A 21,432-nucleotide genomic window follows, 5' to 3' on the forward strand; every position below is an offset into this window, starting at 1 on the left:
ACCTGTGTGTAGATGTGCCAACAGTTGCAGGGAGAAATGCAGTCTACCTTTTTCTACTAGCCTTTAAGGCTCCACAAGAATCTGTGGCTTTGAAGACTGTGTGGGTGCCTATCCTTTCTCCTGCCTCTCTCAGTACCACTGTCCTGCCATCTCCTCCTGTTGGCTCGGTTGTTTGACAGTATTCAGTGATTTCTGGAAGGAAAGGAGAATGGTGACCTTAGCCAGCACAACCAGCTGTTGGTGGCAAAGTACAGAGAGTGACACTCTTTTCTTTAACAAGGAGGTATTTACTGCCTGTATTCAGGGTACCCAGCTGCACATTTGGTGGCTGCCTACCCACAAAGGAACAGACCCAGAAGCCCAGCAGCTAACAGGAACTACAAAGCAGTCAGCCAACACAGAACCCTAAAGCTACAAATGGTGGGATTATATTATGAAAATAAAGGTATAGAAGGGATCTTCTGGCCAAGGTGATAGACAAACGAGTGAACAAGGGACTTTCTGTATGTGCATGGTTGCTGAATAAAATAAATCACTTCAGAAACACAGTGCTGAGCTGCAATGGAATACAGAAAGGACTCCAACAGAACAGTCGTGGAGACAGCATGGGGTTCCCAAACCTGAAAGCAGCCTCAAGATCGTATTTGGCTACCTGCCCATGGGCTAGAACCAAGCTCTCAGATGTATTTGTTGTTTTTGAGTCACTGACTCCAGTACCTCTACAGAAACAGCTGGAGGAAAGGACGGTTCACTTTGGCTCATTCTTTCAGAGCGTGTCAGTCCATCCCAGTAGGAAGACATGTCCAAGCAGTTCAATTCAGGGTGTGGGTGGTGGTGTGGAGGGGCAGGGCAGGGCAGACACTGTCCACAACACAGTGCAATAGACCAGGAAGCAAAGATAGGAAGTGAACATGGATAAACCCCCCAAGACTCACCTTGAATAACCTACCTACTTCCTCCCACATTTCTAGAACCTTCCAAAATAGTGCCACCAATTGGGGATCAAATGTTTAAAACATGAGCCTGTGGGGACACTTGAGATTCAAACTGTAACCCTGTGGTTTGGCTGTGGATTGTTCTACACCCATTCTTGTGCCAGAGGCTTGGTTTTCAGTGAGGTGGTGCTGGAAGGCAGTGGGCCCTTTAAGAGGATCCGGTCCAGTGGTTTGGTTATTAGGGGTATGCCCATAGGATGGATTGAACTCTGGCACCCATCCCTCTTGTCATGTGATCACTGTCATACACACTCTGCCATTGTGATTCTACCCACCTGAGGTCCTCACTAGAGGTCTAATGGCCTGGTCTCAGACTTTCAGCCTTCCAAACTGTGGGCTTTGCATGTTGCCCTAGCATAGGCATTTTGTTTTAGCAACAGAGAAAGGACTAAATACATGCTCTGTATGCAATTAGAACAAGCTCCTTGAATAAAGCCAAGAATCAAAGACTAGAAAGTCTTTGCTCACCACAGGGTCTCCACCCACAGCTGGCTGACTCCCTGAACTGTAGACAGAAAAAGATTCTCTTGGGGGAGGGGGGAATCAAAGCTTTGAAGTCTGTACCATGCCTGTGTGTGTGTGCATGCATGCACAAATTTTAGCCACTTGCCAAGGCCAAGATGCAAACCTTCTAGTGTCAACAAAAACCCCCAAAGAGGTACATAAGGCTCACATGAAAAAAATCTTGACAAGGATGAGCTCACAGACAAAATCTACACATTCCTGGGGGAAGGTGTTATGAGGGCCAAAAACTGTAGACTTCAGAGTTTGCATCTCAGAAACCGCACAAGACAAGATAATCTGAAAGGAAATTGGCTATTATTTGAGTACCTACCCCATGCTGCTACTGTTATTCTAGATATGACACTTGCACACAAACAAGTGTAATTCTCTGGAAATACAGAAGGCAGGCACAGGTGAAAGGTAGCCTACAGATCACAGCCCCATAAACAAGCCAGGAAGAGGCTTATCTTAGGGGTTACTGTTCCTGTGATGAAACACCATGACCAAAAACAACTTAGAGGAAAGCATTTATTTCTCTCACAGCTCCATATAACAGTTTATCATCAAAACAGTGAGGGTAGGAACTCACACAGGTCGGGAACCTGGAGGCAGGAGCTGATGGAGAGGCTATGGAAGGGTACTGCCTACTGGCTTGCTCCTTGTCGCTTTCTCAGCCTACTTTTTTATAGAACTCAGGACTACCAGCCCAGGGAAGGCTCCACTCACAATGGGCTCAGTCCTCCCCCATAAATCATTAATTAACAAAATGCCCATGGAGGCTGGAGAGATGGCTCAGAGGTTAAAAGCACTGTCTGTTCTTCCAAAGGTCCTGAGTTCAATTCCCAGCAACAGATCCAGTGCCCTCTTGTGGTTTGCAGGCATACACGCAGACAAAACACTCTATATATAATAAATAAATATATTTTTATTTTAAAAAAAGAAAAGAAAATGCCCCACAGGCTTGCCTACAACCTGATCTTAATGCAGGTATTTTCTCAACTGGAGTTCCCTCCTCTCAAATGATTTTAGCTGTGTCAAGTTGACATAAAATTGTCCAGCACAATTGACCCTTGTCAACCTGACACACAAACACATCACTGTACAGCCATAGCTTTCCTTTCTTATTCATCCCCAAGATCACACATTAATATAAAAATTACAATATAAAACAATTTAAAAACTTAAACCCCACAGTCTTACAGATTCAAAAGTTTTTAAAGTTCACTTTCTTTATAAAAATTCTGAAGTTTTTCAAAATTAAAAGTCTCTCAACTGTGAGAGATCAAAATCAAAAATAAGTTTAATATTTTCTTACTTTAAGAGGGAAGGACCAAGGCACAGCACAATCAAAGCAAAGCAAAGCTGAACTCCAACTGTGCAAATAGCTCAATGTCCAGTGTCTGGGATCCACTCATGGTCTTCTGGGTGCTTCCAGTGGGCTTGGGTCACTTCTCTGGCTCTGCCCTCTGCAGCACACACAGCTTGCTGTCTAGGCTTGGGCAGTCTCCACTCTGCTACTGCTGCTCTTCCTGTAGTCATGCATGGTTCTGACATCTCCAAAAAGCTGTGGTCTGCTGCAGCTGGCCTGCACTCACACCAATAGCCTCTCCTGGGCTCTCTTCATGTTCCCAAGCCTCAACTTCTCCATGACCCCTTCAACCCTGGGCCTTCAGCTGCTACAGAGGCTGCACTCTCTCCAGCGGCCTATCCCAGCCTCTCACAGTTCTGATCCTCAGAAGCTTTTCATGATCTCTTCATGCCTTCAAAACCCAGGACCACCTGGATGATTCTTATATTACCAAGTTCAGCTTGAGATACAACCCTGGCAGCCTTGGCCCTCTCTGGAACACAGCTGTGGGGTGCCGGTCCTAAGGAAACACTTCCCAGAAGACGTTACCTCAGCGATATGGTCTTTTCTTAGTCACAGCTGATTCCTCAGCCCCAGCTGACCAGCACCCATTGTCCCAGCAAAGGTTTACTTTAGTGGTCTGATCTCTTGTTAATCACAACTGATTCTTTATACAAATTGCCTGGTAGAGTCTTTGCTGCCCTCTGAGGCCTCACAAGCAAGGCCTCCATCATCTGTGCCACCCTCAACACTTTTATCTTCCGAGCTTCTATAGAACAGCTCACTGAACACTGAATACTTAATACCTTTTCTAGCCTAAAGTTCCAAAGTACTTTTACAATCCTCTAAAAACCGCATGGTCAGGTCTGTCACAGCAGTATTCAATTATCCAGCAAAGATGTCTGTCCTAGTTAGGGTTTCTATTGCTGTGATGAAACACCATGACCAAAGGCAACTTGGGAAGGAAAGGGTTTATTTGGCTTACATTTGCACACCGTTGTTCATCATTGAAGGAAGTCGGGACAGGAACTCAAACAGTGCAAGAACGTGGAGGGAGGAGCTGATGCAGAGGCCATGGAGGAGTGCTGCTTACTGGCAGGCTTGCCTACTGCCTGATCTTATGGAGACACTTTCTTAACTGAGGTTCCCTCTTCTCAGATGACTTTAGTTTGTGTCTAGGTGACATAACACTATCCAGCACATCTGTGCTCCGAGAAGATCCATCCTTTGCCCTGTTTGGGCAGCGGCAGCTACTGTGCTTTGGGTTGTGTGACGTGAGGCAGTGCCTACAAAGGGGACAGCCAACTCACATGCAGGTCAGATTAGAGAGGCGTTTTAGAAGTGACCCCAGTGAGATCTGTCAGTGGACCCGGTGTGGCTCATGAGGGGAAGAGAGGACCCTATGACTGGGGCTGAGTCTTTGACTAGGAAGAAATCAGGAGAAGGGAGCCCACAGACCCCTCTTGCCGTTGGCGTCTGTGGGTGATAGGATGGGTTCAGTTGCTGAGAGGTCCCAGTGCTGGAGGCCCTGGAGGAAGACAGTGTTCTCAAATGTAAATTTTACAGTCACCTAGGTAAGGTGGAGCCAAGAGATGTGCAGATGTCACCTTCTGAAGAGGTGAGGTCATGCGCCATTCCCTGCGGCCATATGAGGAAGTACCAGAAAGCAGGGGGGACTGGGACAGTGTGTGCAGGAGCCTTTATTGTAGTTTCTTCAGGAAAGACGAGATGAGATTTGGGACCAGCTTGTGTTGGAGACTGGGGCTGTCCCCAGTTGTTTGCTGCTCAGCCCTGGGGTTATCATAGCAAGTGGGTAGTTGGCTGGTGTAAGCGTCTGATCCAGGTGTAAGAGGTGGTTAAGGTGTGGCCTCTTGATTGGTTAGTTTGTGTGTAAACCATGCAGCGGAACCTCTTAGTATTACTAGGAATGAGCTAGCCCTCGGCACAGCTGGTCAGGGTGCTCCAGCATGAGCAAGGCCCCTCACATCCAGACACTGGAAGGTTAAAGGGCACCCATAATACAGAGATGGCATCAGCAGTGTGACCGGGTAGGGATTTGGCAAAGACTTTCATGAATGCAGATCCTCTTTGGTGATGGGAAGCTCTGTGACACCAGGGGGAGGGGTATGGGGGGGGGTTTCTGCTCCTGCCCTCAGTGAGTCTGAGAAGCAAAGCCAAGGGTAGCTGCTTAGGGATACTGACGGCTCATTTCGCCTTCTGGTGACCAGAGCCAGCTGACAGTTCCCTGTGGGCTGGGGGTGAAAGAAACACTGAGGGTGGCAAGGGAGGAAAGCACAGAGAGAACAAAGATGTGCTTGCAGGTGTGTGGGCACTCCAGGCGCTGCACGGAGGCTCTTAAGCAGGTACAGAAGACACTGTACCTTCGAGTGAGCGCAGTCAGAGGTGAGCGCAGGTGTCCGCAGACTCCACGCCCTGGCTTGGTGCCAAGTAAGAATTCCTCTTCAGTTGTTTGCTTAGCTATTCATTAGCCCTTAGGAAAGGGCAGCACAGCTTAGTCCCAGTCCAGAAGAGAGTCATACTGACCCGTTCTTTCCCCCAAGTAAAGCCTTCCAGCCTCAGAGTACACAATGAATGAGGAGAAATAAAGTCAAGATCTAGAACCCCAGAGGGCAGAAGAGTAAGAGGACTTATTCTGCCAGGTGTACCAGGAAGATGAGTGGGGAGTGAGAGGAGGATGAAACAGACCTTAGGAATCAGCTGCTGCTTTCAAAGAGTACAAGAGTAGGAGAGGCGCCTCCCCTAGCAGGCCCCAGCATCCTGGCACTGTAGTTTGCTATCAACTGCTTGGTAAGAGCCCCTGTGCATGGCACAATCTTACCCTGTATCTTGTCACTGTGTCAAGGTCTGTGTTACATGAGGTCTCAGGAGACTACAAGTGTGGAAGACTAGAAAGGTAGTAGGAGGGCAGGGAGTATGGATTTTCCTGGTTGGGGCTTACTGCTGAAGAGTGGCAGAACGGGAAAAAGAAAAGGCTGGAGTTTTGCGGTTCTTTGGGGTTTTTTGTGGGGGAGGCACAGGAGGCAGGTATGGTACATGTCATCCCTGTGGTTAGGTGCATGCTGTCATCTCACAGTGAAAGTGGCAGGTCCAGAGGACACAGCAGGTTTGGTAGCGTGGGCACTCACACGTCTGCTGGACACCCTCCTGTGCTGGTGAGCGAGCATCTGGACGCCAGCCCGATGAGCACCTGTGGAGGATATGTGTGCGTTCGCTGTTCTTCAAGCCGTGTTTCCTAGGTATCAGAGCTGTCACCATAAACAAAGCAGAGATGGGCCTGCCTTCACAAACCAGCGAGGGGCAAGGAAAGAAAACCACACCTCATATTTATATCCCAAAGCACCATGGGCTGGGAAGATTTCGGTGTGCCTTACCATTTCGGGGACATGCTTTCTCCAAGATGAGCTGCGAGCTTCCTCCTGGGGGAGGCAGCGTGTGGTGTTCAGCAGAGTGACCCAGTTCTGCCTGGAAAAAAAACAGAGAATCAAAACGCTTTCCCGGGAACCTTGGGAGATAGTTCAGTGGGCAAAGCTTGTGTCAATCAAGTGTAAGGACCCAGAGTTTGGATCCCTACCATCCACGTAAATGCTGGGTAGGTGTGGTGGCCAACCTGTAATCCAGCGTGGGAAAGTGGGGGAGGTGCTGTGAACAGAAAGGAGCCCCAAAGCAAGCTGGCTAGATAGACTAAATGAATTAACAAGCTCTGACTTCAAGGGAGAGAATATATGAGATGCAAAGCAATCACAAAAGACCCCTGCAGTCAACCTCAGACCTCCATGTGCACTTGCTCATATACCCATACATACACATAACGTGCATTATACTACAAACACACATGAAGAAGTGTTTCGGGGATGCAGGTAAGGCCTGAGGTCAGACGAGCAGTCCTGTACCAAGTAAAAGAGTGGTCCTCTTGCATATGGCAAATGGACCTGGTACCCTTTAGAGCGGGGCATAAAAGATGTGCAGAGATGCCCTAAGTTGGCCACGTCTAACCCCCACTCAAAAAACAGGACCTGAAGGTCTGAATTGAGAAGCAGATGTTGTCCCTGAGGACAGGGGTTGGTGAGTACCAACAGCCAGTTCACTTCCACTGCTTGCAGGGAGAAACAAGAGCTGGGGCCTGGATCTAACCACCTTATGTGCACTCTGGGGATACACACACATGTGATGCATTCTGGAGACTTCTGTCCTAGCTGTGTTTCAGTTGCCTGGACTAGGTTACCTGCTAGGTATATTGCCGTCAGAGAGGTTCCTGCTCCCAGCCTTTCCTACGCCCCTGCAGAGGAGCCACAGGGGTGGCTCTCTTGCACTCTGCCAAAACTTTTCATCAGGGACCTGTTGGGAAAGATCTTCAGCTTGGGTTCACCAAACGTGAGTGCTCTGTGTGAAGACATGCGCCAGACGTGTGAAGATGGTGAATTATTAACCACAGCTTGTTCCACTGGAATTTCATCCTGTTGAGAGCTTCACAACCCTTACAATCATTACACACACCGGGGAGGGCCATGAGAGGAGTGAGGAAGCCAGATGGGAAATAGCAGGAAATGAAGAAAAGCATAACACGGGTCACATGATTGTGCCTGTTCTCCAGGTGTTGTGACTGTGGGAAGGAGGGTGAGGCAGCCACAGTGCTCACAGTTGAGGAAGGAGCTAGCACTGAGGTGGTGGAGAGAGAGCTTGAGGGAAAAGTGCCTGTGCTATAGAAACATATAAACGGCCTCAAGCTAAATATGTCCAGCTGAAACATACTAACAATTCTATCATATATAACAGGAGCTCCAAGAGGAGACTGTCAAGGCAGGTGGATCTGGACCCGGGGGTGGGGAAAGGAGGGAGATGGGGGGGTGGGTGGAGCATGCACAAACTGATGCACCAACCAAGGACATTGCAAGCAAAGGTTCTACCCTGTTCAGATGTAGCTGATGGACAGCTGATTCTCCACATGGAGAAGGGGCAGGGGTGGTAGGGGACTGCCTTTAACATGAACTCTGGTGTCTGCAATTTGATCACTGCCCTGTAGAGGCCCTGTGGGTACACAGAGGAAGGGGAAGCAGGCTATCCAGATGAAACCTGATAGGCTGTGGTCAGATGGGTGGGGAAGGAGGACCCCACCTGTCAGAGATCTAGGGATGGGGGGGGTGGAAAGGGCAGAAAAGGGAGGGAGGAAGGGAGGGTGGGAACAGGAAGGTAAGAGCAAGAGCGAGGGGATAACAATAGGGATGTAATGTAATAAATTATAATAATAAAAAAGATGAAAATATACAGTCACGTTACAGACCTAAATAAATAAAGCAAATGGTCTTAATTTAGAAATATTACTAAAAACATTTTAGGTAGAATGAAATTTATTTTTATCATTTCTTGAATTGAATTTACAGGTCTCTGGGGGTGGGGGGGTGTTGGTTGGTTGCTTGCTTTTTAAATGGAGTCTTACTGTATTGCCCAAACTGGCCTCAAGCTGGCCTAAGTAGCTGAGACAGCAGGCATGCTTTACCACACCAGCTGAAGGTGGCACTTTTAGAGCCAGACTAAGTAAGCACTTTACATTCCTGACTTCCATTGATCTTCCCAAGGACCCCTGAAGTTGTTGCTGTGGTAGGTTTCCCTGCAGACAGAGAAACTGAGGCACACAGATACTCCATGGCTTATCAGAAGTGCTTTGGCTGCGAGCTCAGCTCAGGCCTATAGACTGTGGTGCTCCTCGGCCCTGGAACTGTGTGGCCCCCAAGGATAGCATGCACTTGGCATAAAATTTGCTTCTCGTCCTGGAAGATTCTACATTCCTTCTAACAAGACAAAACATTTCTTCAAGTCACCAGGGTATTGCCCCTATCTTAATAGGGGCACAGTGAGAATGTGTTAAATGGATTGATTTACTGCTTGTTGCTTAAAAATGAGTTTAAAAGAAGTATGTGTGTGTGTGTGTGTAAGGCAGCAATTATCAGTCTGCCTTTCTTTTCCAAACACGAGAAACACAACACCACTCTCCATCACAACCCATTTCATTTCAACATGCCACAGCATACAAAGAGATTCAGTCACAGATACAACAGGGTTGTGAGGTCCCCAGCACACACGGAACTCAGGGGAAGGGAAGAAATGAGTCATGGACACTACAGGCTTTGGGAACCTGACTAAGTTCTTTCACAGCAACTCCTTCCCAGGGCCTCAGTGACCATTTCACAAGTGATTTGGGGGCATAGTAGCTCTTGCCTTCAATCCCAGCATGCAGAGGCAGAGGCAGGTGGAGCTCTGTGAGTTCAAGGCCAGCCTGGTCTACATAGAGAGTTCTAGAACAGCCAGGGCTACACAAGGAGACCTTGTTCCAAAAAGAAAAAAGAAAAGAAAGAAGGGGGGAAAAGGAAAGAAAAGGCTTTAAAATTCTCATCTCTACATTACCTAGACTGGGTAGTGAAGCGTCATGTAATACTAATAAAAGGCAAATGTACCCTGGCAGAGAAGGGTTTGTTTCCTCAGTGGTGCGGCCTCTGTTATGTTGTCCTGACTCAAGTCTACTAACTACCACCCAACACTCACAGAAGCAACCCCAACTAAATGCAATGGAGCATACCAGTGTGCACATACACACACCCCACACACCACACCACACCACACACCCCACACCACACATACCTCACCACACACACACACACACACACACACCACACATACCTCACCACACACACACACATACCACACGTCACCACACCACACACGCACACACACCACACACGCACACACACCACACACCACACTACACACACCACACGTCAACACACACACACACACACACACACACACACACACACACACACATTCACAGAGCAAAGTAGGAAGGAGAGGGTAAAGAGGAGGAAATATGATCAAAGTACATATATGCATGTTTATTTAATGGTGAAAGAAATAATTTAAAATGCAGACCGAGAAATGCAAATGGTGGTGTCTGTGTCAATCAGGAAAGCTGAACGAACAGTTAAAAGCTGTGCTTTTAAAAGCTGCTGATGGCGCTGGATGTTAGGGAGCCCTCAAGTAAGAAGCTGCTGCCTCTTTTAAGCCTCTGAGTACAGAGGCTTTGTACAATACAACAAACCCCAGTGCTTACACCTATGCTTACAAGCAGAGGTAGAAAGTGACCTGAGAAAGTAGCGAAGCATGGCCCTCTGATGCCATGCAAGCACTGTACCAGAGTAGTGAGCCTCTGTCATCTCCAGGACCAGGGCATGCTCCACAAATCCATCTCACTGCCCTACCCCAGCTGCTGGGACTGCCGAAGGCCAGCCTGAGGGCCACTGCAGCCTGGAAACCTGGGTGAGTCATGTGACCTATCCTGAACTATAGAATGAGGCTTAGGGGGACCCATGAGACCAGTACCAAAAGAGTGTCAATTTGGCCTCACTCAGGCATTGGAACTGCCTAGCTGGAATCAGGATAAGTTTCTGTGGGAGTTGGGAGAGGTGTGCACGGTGATGATGAGGCATCACGAGAGCCAAGTGTAAGGACAAATCAGGGCCAGCAGGAGGCCCCCACATTACAAGCCAATACCTTAGCCACAGTATCTGTCTGCCACCCCATGGACATAGGATTAGAGTCCAGGCTTAGGTCAGAAGCGCGTCCTCTGGAGCAGTTGGCTGAACCACCTGCAGCAAGCTGCAAACTTAGAGGGGCCAATACAATTCCAATTAGGTGCAGAAGGCACAGAAACTTCATCTCTTCTGCCTCTTTCCCGTCTCACTTTTCTCTTTCTTTCTTTTCTTTCCCGGTAATTAAACCTAGAACCTTGTGCATGCTAAGAGATCACTCTACCCCTGAACTAGACTCCCAGTGCCTTTATATGTTATAATTTTAGACAAGGTCTTGCTAAATTATCCAGCCTGGCCAGGAACTCACTATTGCCATCTAAGTGCTGAGATTACAGGACAGCCCTACTTTGCCTATCAGAACACTATATTTTCTTTTATCACCTGCAAAAGATGTCCGTTCAGCTCCTGTACAACACTGCACCTCTAATGCCCTGTGTGCTTTCTGATTTATGTGGCCTGATAATCATTTCCACAGTTAAAGTTTTCAAGAGGAGGGGGAAGGAGGAAGTGGAGAATATTAACTCAGGTATGTGGGTACATGAGCACCAGCTGCAGAGAAAGTTACAGATTATAGGTGTCTGTCTGCGAGCTGAATCCCAAGTCTTTACCTGCTGAAAACAGGAACAGAACATTTAGGGTTATCGCTATGCATTCAGAGTTGGCCCACTGCAAAAAGACTAATGCCAAACACTTCCTGTGCCCTGCCTGACCCTGCAGCACTGAGAATGCTGTACACTGTGGGGCCTGAGCCTATAGCCCCATGATCATGCTGTGCACCGTGTGGCCTGAGCCTATAGCACCATGATCATGCTGTGCACCGAGTGGCCCGAGCCTATAGCACCATGATCATGCTGTGCACTGTGTGGCCTGAGCCTATAGCACCATGATCATGCTGTGCGCCATGTGGCCTGAGCCTATAGCACCATGATCATGCTGTGCGCCATGTGGCCTGAGCCTATAGCACCATGATCATGCTGTGCACCGTGTGGCCTGAGCCTACAGCACCATGATCATGCTGTGCACCGTGTAGCCTGAGCCTATAGCACCATGATCATGCTGTGCACCGTGTGGCCTGAGCCTATAGTACCATGATCATGCTGTGCGCCATGTGGCCTGAGCCTATAGCACCATGATCATGCTGTGCACCGAGTGGCCTGAGCCTATAGCACCATGATCATGCTGTGCACCGAGTGGCCTGAGCCTATAGCACCATGATCATGCTGTGCACCGTGTGGCCTGAGCCTATAACACCATGATCATGCTGTGCACCATGTGGCTGAGCCTGTAGCGCTATGAGGCTGCTGTGCACTGTGTGGCATAATTTTACCTTTTAGAGGTGACTTTTAGCCCCATATCTCAATAGATAACATGGGAGATTGTTGTTTTAAAAGAAAATCCCAAATGTTCTATTTTACCAATAAAGCCAGGTGCTGGAGTGAAAACCTGCTAGCTCAGTGAGGTAGAGAAAGCACCCAGCTGACCTTCCTATTCAGTTCATGTCCCAATGGAAAAGGCCCATAAGGCTCACTAGCTCAGCTGACAGCCCAGGAGGAAAAGGCAAAAACAAACAAACAAACAAACAAACCAAGGCCAAAGGCTTGCTAGCTCAAAGCTCAAAAAGCCAAAGGCCAAAGAGCTGAAGAGCTAAAGAGTCAAAAGCCAAAGAGTCCCTTCTACTTGTGCGAGCTGTCTTAAATACCCCTCAACCCAGAGTCCTTCCTCCTCTTTTAATCCATCAGCTGGTTTCGTGCTCCGCCTCTTGACCTCGGGTTAACTTTATTAAATCCTGTGGACAGAAAGCTCTTGGATTAAAGGTGTGTGCTAGGGATCAACCACGCCAAAGAAAAGACAGGTTTTTCCAGCTCACATTCTCAGGTACCGCAATGGGATCAAATATCCTGCAACAGGGCCCCTGGCTGCCGAGGTTTCTGTGGCATTCTTACTGACCCCATTTCACAGCTCCTGGGAAACTGAGGCCCAGATGAATAAAGGGACTCGTTTTAGGTCACAGCAACTTCCTGACTTATTTCCACCATCCTTTTTCTGTGGCACTATGGGGCCTAGGTTTGTGAAGAACTCTGGATACCTTTGAATAACTTCCAATTGTGTTTCATTCCATTCGGGCCTTTGAGTTTGTTGCTGCTTCTTTGTTTTCTTTCTGGGCCTCTCTAGAATTTTTTTTTTTTTTTAGCTGCCCAGTACTTGGTCATGCCCAGAGGGTGAAGAACTAGAGCTACCTCTTTGAATCAGAAGTGTCCCAGGCTACACCTATACTCACTTTCATGTGCACATATGGAAAGGTCATCTCCGCAAAGTTTTATTGACACTGCTCCCTCCATGAGCTGTGCTCTTCCTGTGAGCCTGCTTGGCAGAAGTCCACACTGGGCTGAGGTATAGCTCAGTGCTGCAGGATGTGTATAGCATGCTTTCTTTCCCGACAAAATAACCGGCTCTTCTCCCCCACTGACTCCAACTGCTTCATGCGTGTTTATTCTGTGAATGACGTTCCTGTTGAGTCACAGGCGGGAAGGTGTGTTTGTGTACATGGGTATCGCCCTAAAACTAAATACTTCATGAAGCAAATAAAGGAGTGACCTAAGGGTACAGCTAATTTAATAAAGCTTTAGTGGTTAGTTTTATTTCCTTTCTGTATTTTATTTATGAGTAAATGTCCTAGTACAGTAAATTAAATAGGACACACACGCTTTTTACTGAGAGGACTGCCCAACTGGCCTTTCACCAGAGCGTATGTTTAATGAACCCTCAAAAAAGCAGCCCTAGCCACTATTGAAATCGGTATGGGGTTTCTTAAAAAAGCTATTACCACTCCTGGGTATATACACCAGAAAGACTAAGTCAATGAACACAGAGACATGCCTATCCATGTTCACAACAGCAAGATATGGAGTCGGCCTACTCGACATTCAAGGGGTGAACAGAGAAACACTGTGTGGTGTATATACACGATGGGGTTTTATTTAGCCATAAAAAGAATGAAGTTATTGGCAAGACAGTGGATAAAGCTGGAGGTCATCATGTTAAGTGAAATAAGCCAGACTCAGAAAGACAAATAGTGTGTATTTTCTCTCATATGTAAAATCTAGACTTAGAAATAAGTATGTAAGACATGAAAACAGAAGGAAACTTCTTGGGGAAAGAACAGAGGGGGATGCTCTGAGGGAGTGGTGGGGGTATGAGCAAATGTATGATATACATTCATGTTATACTGAAATCCATTCATTTCATAGTAAACGAATGTTAATGAACAAAATGTCTGTCCAGATAGGAAGCTTGTGGATGTTAGATTCTCCCATTGAACAAGAAAACAATATATTAAAACTTTTAATCCTTAAGGGAAAATGATCAGCCTTATAATACCATGTACCAATCTTTTAAAACTTTAACCAGCTGTATATATTTATTATTAAAAATTAAGATAACAAATTTTCCTTTATTGAAAAGTATAGTAATCTACTGTAATGATATATTACTTTCTCATCAAACTTCCCTAAATCCTATTTACATTCTTTCAAGTTACTATATTTCATCGCGGATTTGAGACTTGTAAAGCACATGGATTACTTCAGAGTCATTGTGCTTCTTTGAATCAAATCAAGACATGAAAGTATAAAGAAGTCACTTGTAAGCATTCAAACTCCACACATTCCGTACGGATAACTGGTGGCAAGTTAGAAAAGACCCCCAGCACTCGAAAGAAAGAATCAAATAGAACAGAGAACTCAAACACAGATTATTCAAGTTAATTGTTGTTCAGTTTAATCTCAAAGAATAGCTTTCACACCTGCTGTGTGGCATTATCAGTAAAGGACGGTGTAAGGATTAGGCTTAAATCCACTGTCCTATTTATTCCCTATTCTGCATCAAGGGCTGTTTCCAGTGACCTGATCATGCAACCTCCATGCCACCCAATCAGAGATCCTTTTAGTTATTTCTGCTCTGTAGTTTTTCAAGCATAAGGTACACTGGGCAGAGGCGGCTTTTTTCCTTCTGCATTTTATTTTTGGTTGAAATATTCCATATCTCAAAGCATCAAAAGATATGCTCCTCCCAGGTCCCAAGCCATGGCTGGCTTTGGTTTGGTTTGGATTCTTGAGATAATGTCTCATTCCATATTACAGGCTGCCCTGAAGTTCACTAGGTAGCCACAGTGGCCTTGAACTCAAAGTAAATCTCCTGTCTCAGCCTTCTGAGTACTGGGATTATAGCGGTGAACCTCCATGCCCAGTTCTGTTGGGTTTTTTTTTTAAGCTTTAGAATGTTACTACATCATACAAGTGTCCTGAGAAGTTCCATCAAGTTCACACCACACTATCCAAACTCAAACAGGCTTCAGGGCCTTCTCATGAGCCACAGCTCAGTTCTTTATGACTTCATATGCGTTGTAAAGCCTAAGGGTTTGGAGCATGCACCCTGGGGCTTGTGGCTTTCTGGACACCCCCCCCCCGAAATCCTCCTAAGGACAGCACTTCCCCAACAACAGCTGTGTGAGTGGTTTGGCTTGCTGCTTTGCTGTGTCTGCAGGTCAGGAAGTGAGCTCTCAACTCATGGAATCTACCATCTGATGGCTCAGTGTCCTGAGCAAAGCTCTTGGGTATTCTTGCCCTGAATTTTCACAGCTATCAAATGAGAAATAACAGTGCCACCTGTGAACTGGTAGGACACTGCCTGCCCTACCCCATCCTAAGTCATAAATGCAGGGTTTGGTCGGTGCTACTCATTAAGTTGATTGTGTATATGTATATTACCTTACTTATCATATTTATAGAGGTTTCCCTCCATAAGATTTGAGATCAGGAGTATATCCATCAGTGATGGACTTATAGTGACAATGCTCAGTTCACATACAAACAACAAAGAAACAAACAAACAAGCAAAGAAACTACTCGGTGCCCAGCCAGAATCTGAGCTCATGAGAGGCCCACACCCATTTCCTCAACCGTGATGGATCACCATGCTATAATCCAAGCCTACAAGCCTTGTGATCCTGAAAGAGCTTTAGGTAGTATACTGATTTCCAGCTGTCGGTTTCAGCTATGCAGACACTGTTGTCTGAGAACCCAGTGTTAGCGGTAACAGAGATGAGCTAAAGACTGAGTGACTACTTGGGATATTGCAGTGTCCTAGAGACCTGACAAAATTTTTGAAGCCACTGACCTTGCCTAACTAGTGCAGTTTGGTCTCTGCCTGTTGTTCTGTGGCCTGGGACAAGAGGAAGAGTTTTCTCTTGAGGGTCAGGCGTCCCCTGGGCCAGTGCTGTTCTCCTGGATACTCTGAGAACAAAGATGGCTGCGTTGTGTGTATAACATGGGCCTTGATTTGAAAAAAGTGATACTACTCAAACACCATTGATTCATGACTTTGATTCCCTGCTGGGGAGTTAGTGTCCACAAACGCTGGGTATAAGTGATGTTACTTTGGCCCTTCCCCAGTCCCCAGTGTTCTATATTTTAGGGTTTTACAGACAATTGGCAAAGTAGCTCACACTGCCAAATTAGCAAAGGGAGGGGGAGGAGAGCCTAACAAAATTACTAGACTAACACAGATGTGGCAACACTGATACTGGCATTAAACTGTAAGGTTTTAAATCCATATATTAAGGGGAAAAATGAATGTTAATGATCTACAATCTCAATAAATTGAGGAAAGACACTGTACCCAAATATATCAGCAGGATGGAATTTAAACCATGGCATTGGCATTTATTCTATTATTTCATTATAAAGAAAAGATCTGATTTTAAAATGTCACATTTTACTGATGACATTTTCAGGTGTTTATATTTGTTCCAATTTTGTTACCCAAAATTAATTTTTAATAAATAAAGACCAATAAACAGTTTTGATTATTTTTTTTAAATGCCTACAGCTTGAAATATATTATAGCTCTTTATTTAGAGGCAGAAATCATAGCAATATCTACTTTTTCCAGCTGCTTGATCCACTTAAAGACATTCCTGAGCTGTCAAGGGGGCATCAGGTCATCACAGTAACTTCTTACCATAGCCCATCCTGACTTTCGGGATAACACATGACTGAAATGAAACAGAGTGGAAGCCATTCAGCCCTTCCCCTTGTGTCTTCAAAGGATTTTCCCCGAGTCTCTCCGATGGCTAATGGCTACCCAGCAGTTTGAGTCAGCCAAGAAGCTGATCCTGTACCTCACCCAGAAGAACTGTGTGAGCCCTGAGAGTGACATCAAGGGAGTGATGCCGGGTAAGTGCAATGCAGCTGGCCAGGGAGCCTGAGAGCGGGTCTTGTCTGAGATAACTGCCCCGTCTGTAGTATCTGGTCTATGCTCCTGGGCCCATGTGGTTTGCAAAGGTTTGGAAAGGCAACAGTGGCCAACACCATCTGGAAGTGAAAATAAACTGAAATTCTCTCCACTGTCTGGGAGCTGATTTCATTCATAATGAAGTTGAACACTCTATCACATACCTTACAGCCCATATGAAGCCAGAAGCGGGGTGTGAGATGGGGGTGTGTTTGGCTTTGTGGCACCCAGTGCCTTCTTGCCCTGACTACCTGCCAGTTTAAAGCCTTGGCTCAGGGTACGGATGGTGTAAGTGACCTCTCTTCTTGAGTATGATCTTCAAAGGGCTGCCAATGTCTATTTATGGCCATGACCTATTTGTTGGTCAAGGGAAGAAATGGAGGCATGAACTATTTTTGTAGAGTGGTTCAGATCCCTAGAATTTTTGTGAATCAGGACTTCAGCATAAGCTAAGTGGGGCTTTCAAGCTGGGAGGCTGTAAACGACACCAGGAAGTTCTTCACAGCCAGGTTCCTGAATCCTCCCTGACATGCCAAGATACTGACCTTGTAGATCTGAAAGAAACCCTCAGAATGTGCTCTTTTAGTGAGCTCTGGAAGGGATCTAATGCAAGGGACCTAGAGAGCCCCTTTGGAAAATGGCAGCCTTGACCCGCCATGTTTAACCTGAAAACCTGCATGCTTTGTACAGTCTCCTAAGGAAGTAATGCATAGTGGGGGTGGGGCATGCAGGGAGAGGGAGAGAATAAATGACTTGACTGTCTCGGTAACTGGAATCATATGATGACCATTCACTCATTCAGGACACATATTTATTAAGCACCTGATGGCACACGACGAAAGAGGAGGCCAGGCCCGACTCTTAAGGAGCTCGCAGATGGGGTACATACAGAGGGGAGGTCTTAAATGTACACCCATTTAAGGGTGGTGGCAAGTGACTGCAGTCAAAATGACTAAGTAAGCCTGGCTCTGAGACACAGATGAGCAGGGGCCTGTACCAGGCAGAATGTGCCTTGCAGGTCCCCATTTCCAGTTGGGGGCGGGTGAGCCACCTGGATCTTGAGAGCTCTTAGCACTCAGGGGGGCTTCTCATTGACCGCATTCAAGGGTTCGCATATCCTTACCAACCCACAGAGGCTGGGCCACAGCTACATACTGGGTGAGATGTGGTCTATCAAGTCATTCAGCTCAGGCAGGAAAAGTCCGGTCAACCAAAATCTCCCAATTTCTCTGGAATAAAGGATGCAAGCCATGGCTGCTCTACCTGAAGAGTGCTGAATGCTGGCTCTTCAGAGGGCCAACTGCGGGCCCCCTTTCTCAGTAGCACTGACAGTAAACAGACAATACATGATGCTTACGTGCCACTCCCCTTCTAAGCGATGTGTGAAGATCAGCTCATTTCTAGCATCCCATCCTATATGTCGTATGCACGTGAGCCTCTTTCTTCACAGCAGTGCATTTAAAGGGATGCTGTGGTATTCCCTGTTTGCAGATGAGGAAACCAAGGCACAGAGAGGCTGAGCTACTTTGCCAGAGGCCAGTTGGCTTCTAAATAGTGTCGAGGGAGTTGAACCCCAGGAACTCTAGCCCACAGTGGCTTTCCTGTGCTGCTGCGAAGAAGGACATCATGAGGCCTGTGGAAAGGATGCTATCAAGGAACATACCTGATTTGGACCATCCCATAGCTTCCCGCAAGCTTCTGTTCCCAAGTCTTATTGTACGTTAGTTTCTGGGCTTCTAATTAAATCATCACACTCCACTTCTTAAATATTATCTGGGAAAAGCTTGTTTTCTCAATCCTAATTACACTGATTCATGTCCCTATTTTTGGAAAATGATATTAGCTCTCCTCCTCCCCATTTCTCTGCTTATGGCTTTGGTTTGTGTTTATCTCTTTTCTGTGCCCCAGGCAGGGGCCAAGCAAGAGGTGATTTGTCCCCCTTAGTGACTAACAGAGAGGAGAAAGGCACAGGATGTGTCGTCATCATTGTGGTCACTGTGGGACACTTATTCACCCTGGCTCTCTATGCCCCTCTCCCCCACTGTCAGATGCACTCAGACAAAAATATGCAATACTGCCCAGCATCTGAGGGAGGAGTCTGTCTTCTCTGGGACAGACTCGTCTCTCCACCTGTAATGATTGCCCCAGTGCCTCATGTAGTTCCCCCCCCCCCCATCAAGCTCGTGGGTTCTTACTCAACATCTCAGGGTCAAGGTTAGTGCTCTGCCCTCCGTTCCTCCATCAGCAGTCCAAGAGCAATACAGTTACATCATCACCTATGGCCACCCAGGGCCCTCAGAGGAGACCCCATGTCTTACATGTAGACTTAGAAACCCTACCTCCCCAGGCCTCTAGAAACCTCTACCTCCCCCAGGCCTCTGGTCCCTCTTGGGCCCCTGTGTTCTTCCTCCCAATAGGCTCCGCCTCAGGAAAGTCCCACCCACTCAGACCTGTTCCCCCATCCTCAAGGCTAGTTCCTCAAGCCCAAGTCAGCCATCATGCTCAACACAGCTGCACCCTTGTCTCAGCTGCAAACAGAAGTTTATCAGCATTGCCTCTACCCCACAGGGCCTCTGCTGCAGATCCCAGGCTGTCCCCCAACACCAAAGGAGACCCAAGGACAGCAGCATTCCATGAATATTCATGATATACAGGAAGCTAGGGCTCCCATGGTGGAGAAGAGGCAGGGCTGTTTCTTAGGGTACCTCCAGGCAGAAAAGTGCCTTAGGCTGGGATGTAATAAGGAGGGAGGGCTTCATGCCTTGTTAGTGCTGGTTTCGGGTTTATGCTAAAAAGAAAACCGTATCTCCCAGAACTTCCCACTTCTATTGTCATAAAGCTGTCTTCAGTTTTCGTTTGAGCATAAGTGATGGTCTTAGCAACCTGTACAGCTGCATTAGACACCTGGATGTGTCCCCAAATGTCATTCTCACAGCATCATGATACGCTCAAGTATGACAGCTCTCCCTCCCAGGCCTGACTCAAGATTTTGAACATTTGCAGTGGAAGTAAAGACTGCTGTTTCTGTGTTGCCTGTAGCCCATAGAAAAGAAAGGAAGGCTGGTTAACCATGTGTCGGGGTCCTCTGAGCTCCTTACTTTCAGTGATGGGGAGGCTGGCCAAGAGACACAGGACTTAGATCGGCAGGCCTGAGGAAGCCTCCTGAGAACAGAGCCGCACGGAGGTTCAGCTCTCCCTGTTGTGTATGCGGACAGCGAGGGCCGGAGAGGTTGAATGTTGGGAAGCAGTGAGTCCTCACTCCCAATATACTCCCCGGGAAGGGTCTCCATGAAGGGTCACCCAGTGGAGAGAGAGCACAAGCATGGCCCTTTTCTGCTCCATGGGGAGTACAGTATGCTGGGAGCACGGGTCATGTGACCTCTGTGGACGGCCTAGATGGGGAAGCAATCCAAAGTCTGACCCAAGCCTCTTAGTCACAGGGAAGCTGCCCAGGTTATGCTTCCACTGCCTTCTCTCTCTGCTGCCCTTGGGAGGATTGCGAGGGGCCAGGACCTCTTCACTGTCTGCTGTATCCAGGGCTCGAAGCATGCACACCAACCCTGCCATGACCTCAGGGCAGAGCATGTGTCATGACTGCCCTCCATTGGTGCTTAAAATCATGGATAGTGCCCAACTTCAGACAGGCTAGGTTTTCCCTAAACATACAGATCTACTATAAGGTTTAATTTACAAATTACACACAGGAAGAGATTAACAACAGTAGCAAAACTAGAACAGTTATGACAAGATAATTTATGAATTTCTTGTATCTGAATTTCCCATTTACTATTTCAGACCGGAGTTAGCTTTAGGGATCTGAGGCCTCTGTTACACGAGCAGCTTTCCCAAGGAGGCTTAGAAGAAGCACCGACCTGAGCTTCCGAGGAATCCCAGGCCCGGGGAGCCTCGCTGCTCCCAGTCCTCGGCCACTGACTGCAGCGGTCAAGGAAACGTGGAGCAGGGCTAGACACACCTGGCTTGCCAGCAGTAAGCAAGCGCCATTCTCTGACAGCACTGAGCCAAAGAGGGCTGCGGTATTGTGCCCCGAGCTCTAGAGAAGCAACCTAATGCTCCTGTCTTATCAGCTGCCTGGCACCTGTTTGCTTTTATTTCCTAATGCGAGAAGTTTGGAGTAGTTCCTAGGACTGTACCTGATAGTTAGAGATAAGAAAGCTCCTTATCACCAGTGTCCTCACAGGGTCTCAGCAGTCAGCTAATAGTTCCTACCATTTGGAATACATGCGTTTCAGCCAGAAGAACACACTCAAAGCTGCAGAAGTTTGACAATTTTGATGATGGGCTAGAGGCATGAGTAACAGAGACCCTGATGAAACATCAATAGTGTAGGAAAAGTTAATTTAATTCCCTTTAGAATAATGCAATTGCAGCTGTAGACTACAGTCAATTCTTAGACTGGGCTCTAGGGTTTAATTTTATTTAAAAAAACAAAACCCTTAGGTCATAATACAATTGCTGTAGCTTCTTTAACATACTATTCCACCCACAATAATACATTAGCAGTTACATATGGGCCGCTTTTGAATAGAAACAACTTTAAACTCATATAAACATTCTAATGGATGTTTGACTTTCCCTTGTGGATGACTGCTGAGAGAGGAGACTGATAAGAGCTAACTTCTGATGTGTTCGTAATGATGAAAGGGCCCAGATCAATGACAAGCTATGATAGATA

General features: G+C 46.9%; 2 protein-coding genes across 6 annotated transcripts in view; one reads left to right on the forward strand and one right to left on the reverse strand.

Annotated features, from left to right (window-relative positions):
* SLC22A23 (solute carrier family 22 member 23) overlaps window positions 1-21,432 on the forward strand; it is a 164,745-nt gene that overhangs the window by 121,747 nt on the left and 21,566 nt on the right. For 2 of the 3 annotated variants that reach the window (XM_084797190.1, XM_084797191.1), the window contains exon 5: window positions 16,554-16,681. In XM_084797190.1, coding sequence (XP_084653316.1) covers window positions 16,554-16,681 — 128 coding nt within the window. Of the gene's footprint in view, window positions 1-12,639; window positions 13,508-16,553; window positions 16,682-21,432 lie in introns of those variants that run through there. The other variant, XM_084797192.1, reaches the window with a different exon arrangement.
* Window positions 2,359-10,931, reverse strand: LOC311606123 (uncharacterized protein). 3 transcript variants are annotated; one of them, XM_084797196.1, is made up of 4 exons: window positions 10,411-10,931; window positions 6,240-6,330; window positions 5,994-6,055; window positions 2,359-4,375 (listed from the first exon to the last, which is right to left on the reverse strand). In XM_084797196.1, exons 1-4 carry the CDS (start codon window positions 10,573-10,575, stop codon window positions 4,283-4,285), a joined length of 411 nt encoding a protein of 136 aa, XP_084653322.1. In that variant the 5' UTR covers window positions 10,576-10,931; the 3' UTR covers window positions 2,359-4,282. The 3 variants fall into 3 exon arrangements, 2 of the variants coding, with proteins under 2 accessions (XP_084653322.1, XP_084653323.1); XM_084797197.1 differs by having other exon boundaries at window positions 5,994-6,113; XR_014782215.1 differs by lacking the exon at window positions 10,411-10,931 and adding an exon at window positions 7,091-7,675 and having other exon boundaries at window positions 2,359-6,330.

This window comes from Acomys minous, assembly GCF_964271855.1.
Source record: "Acomys minous genome assembly, chromosome: 9".
In the NCBI taxonomy this organism is placed as follows: domain Eukaryota; kingdom Metazoa; phylum Chordata; class Mammalia; order Rodentia; family Muridae; genus Acomys; species Acomys minous.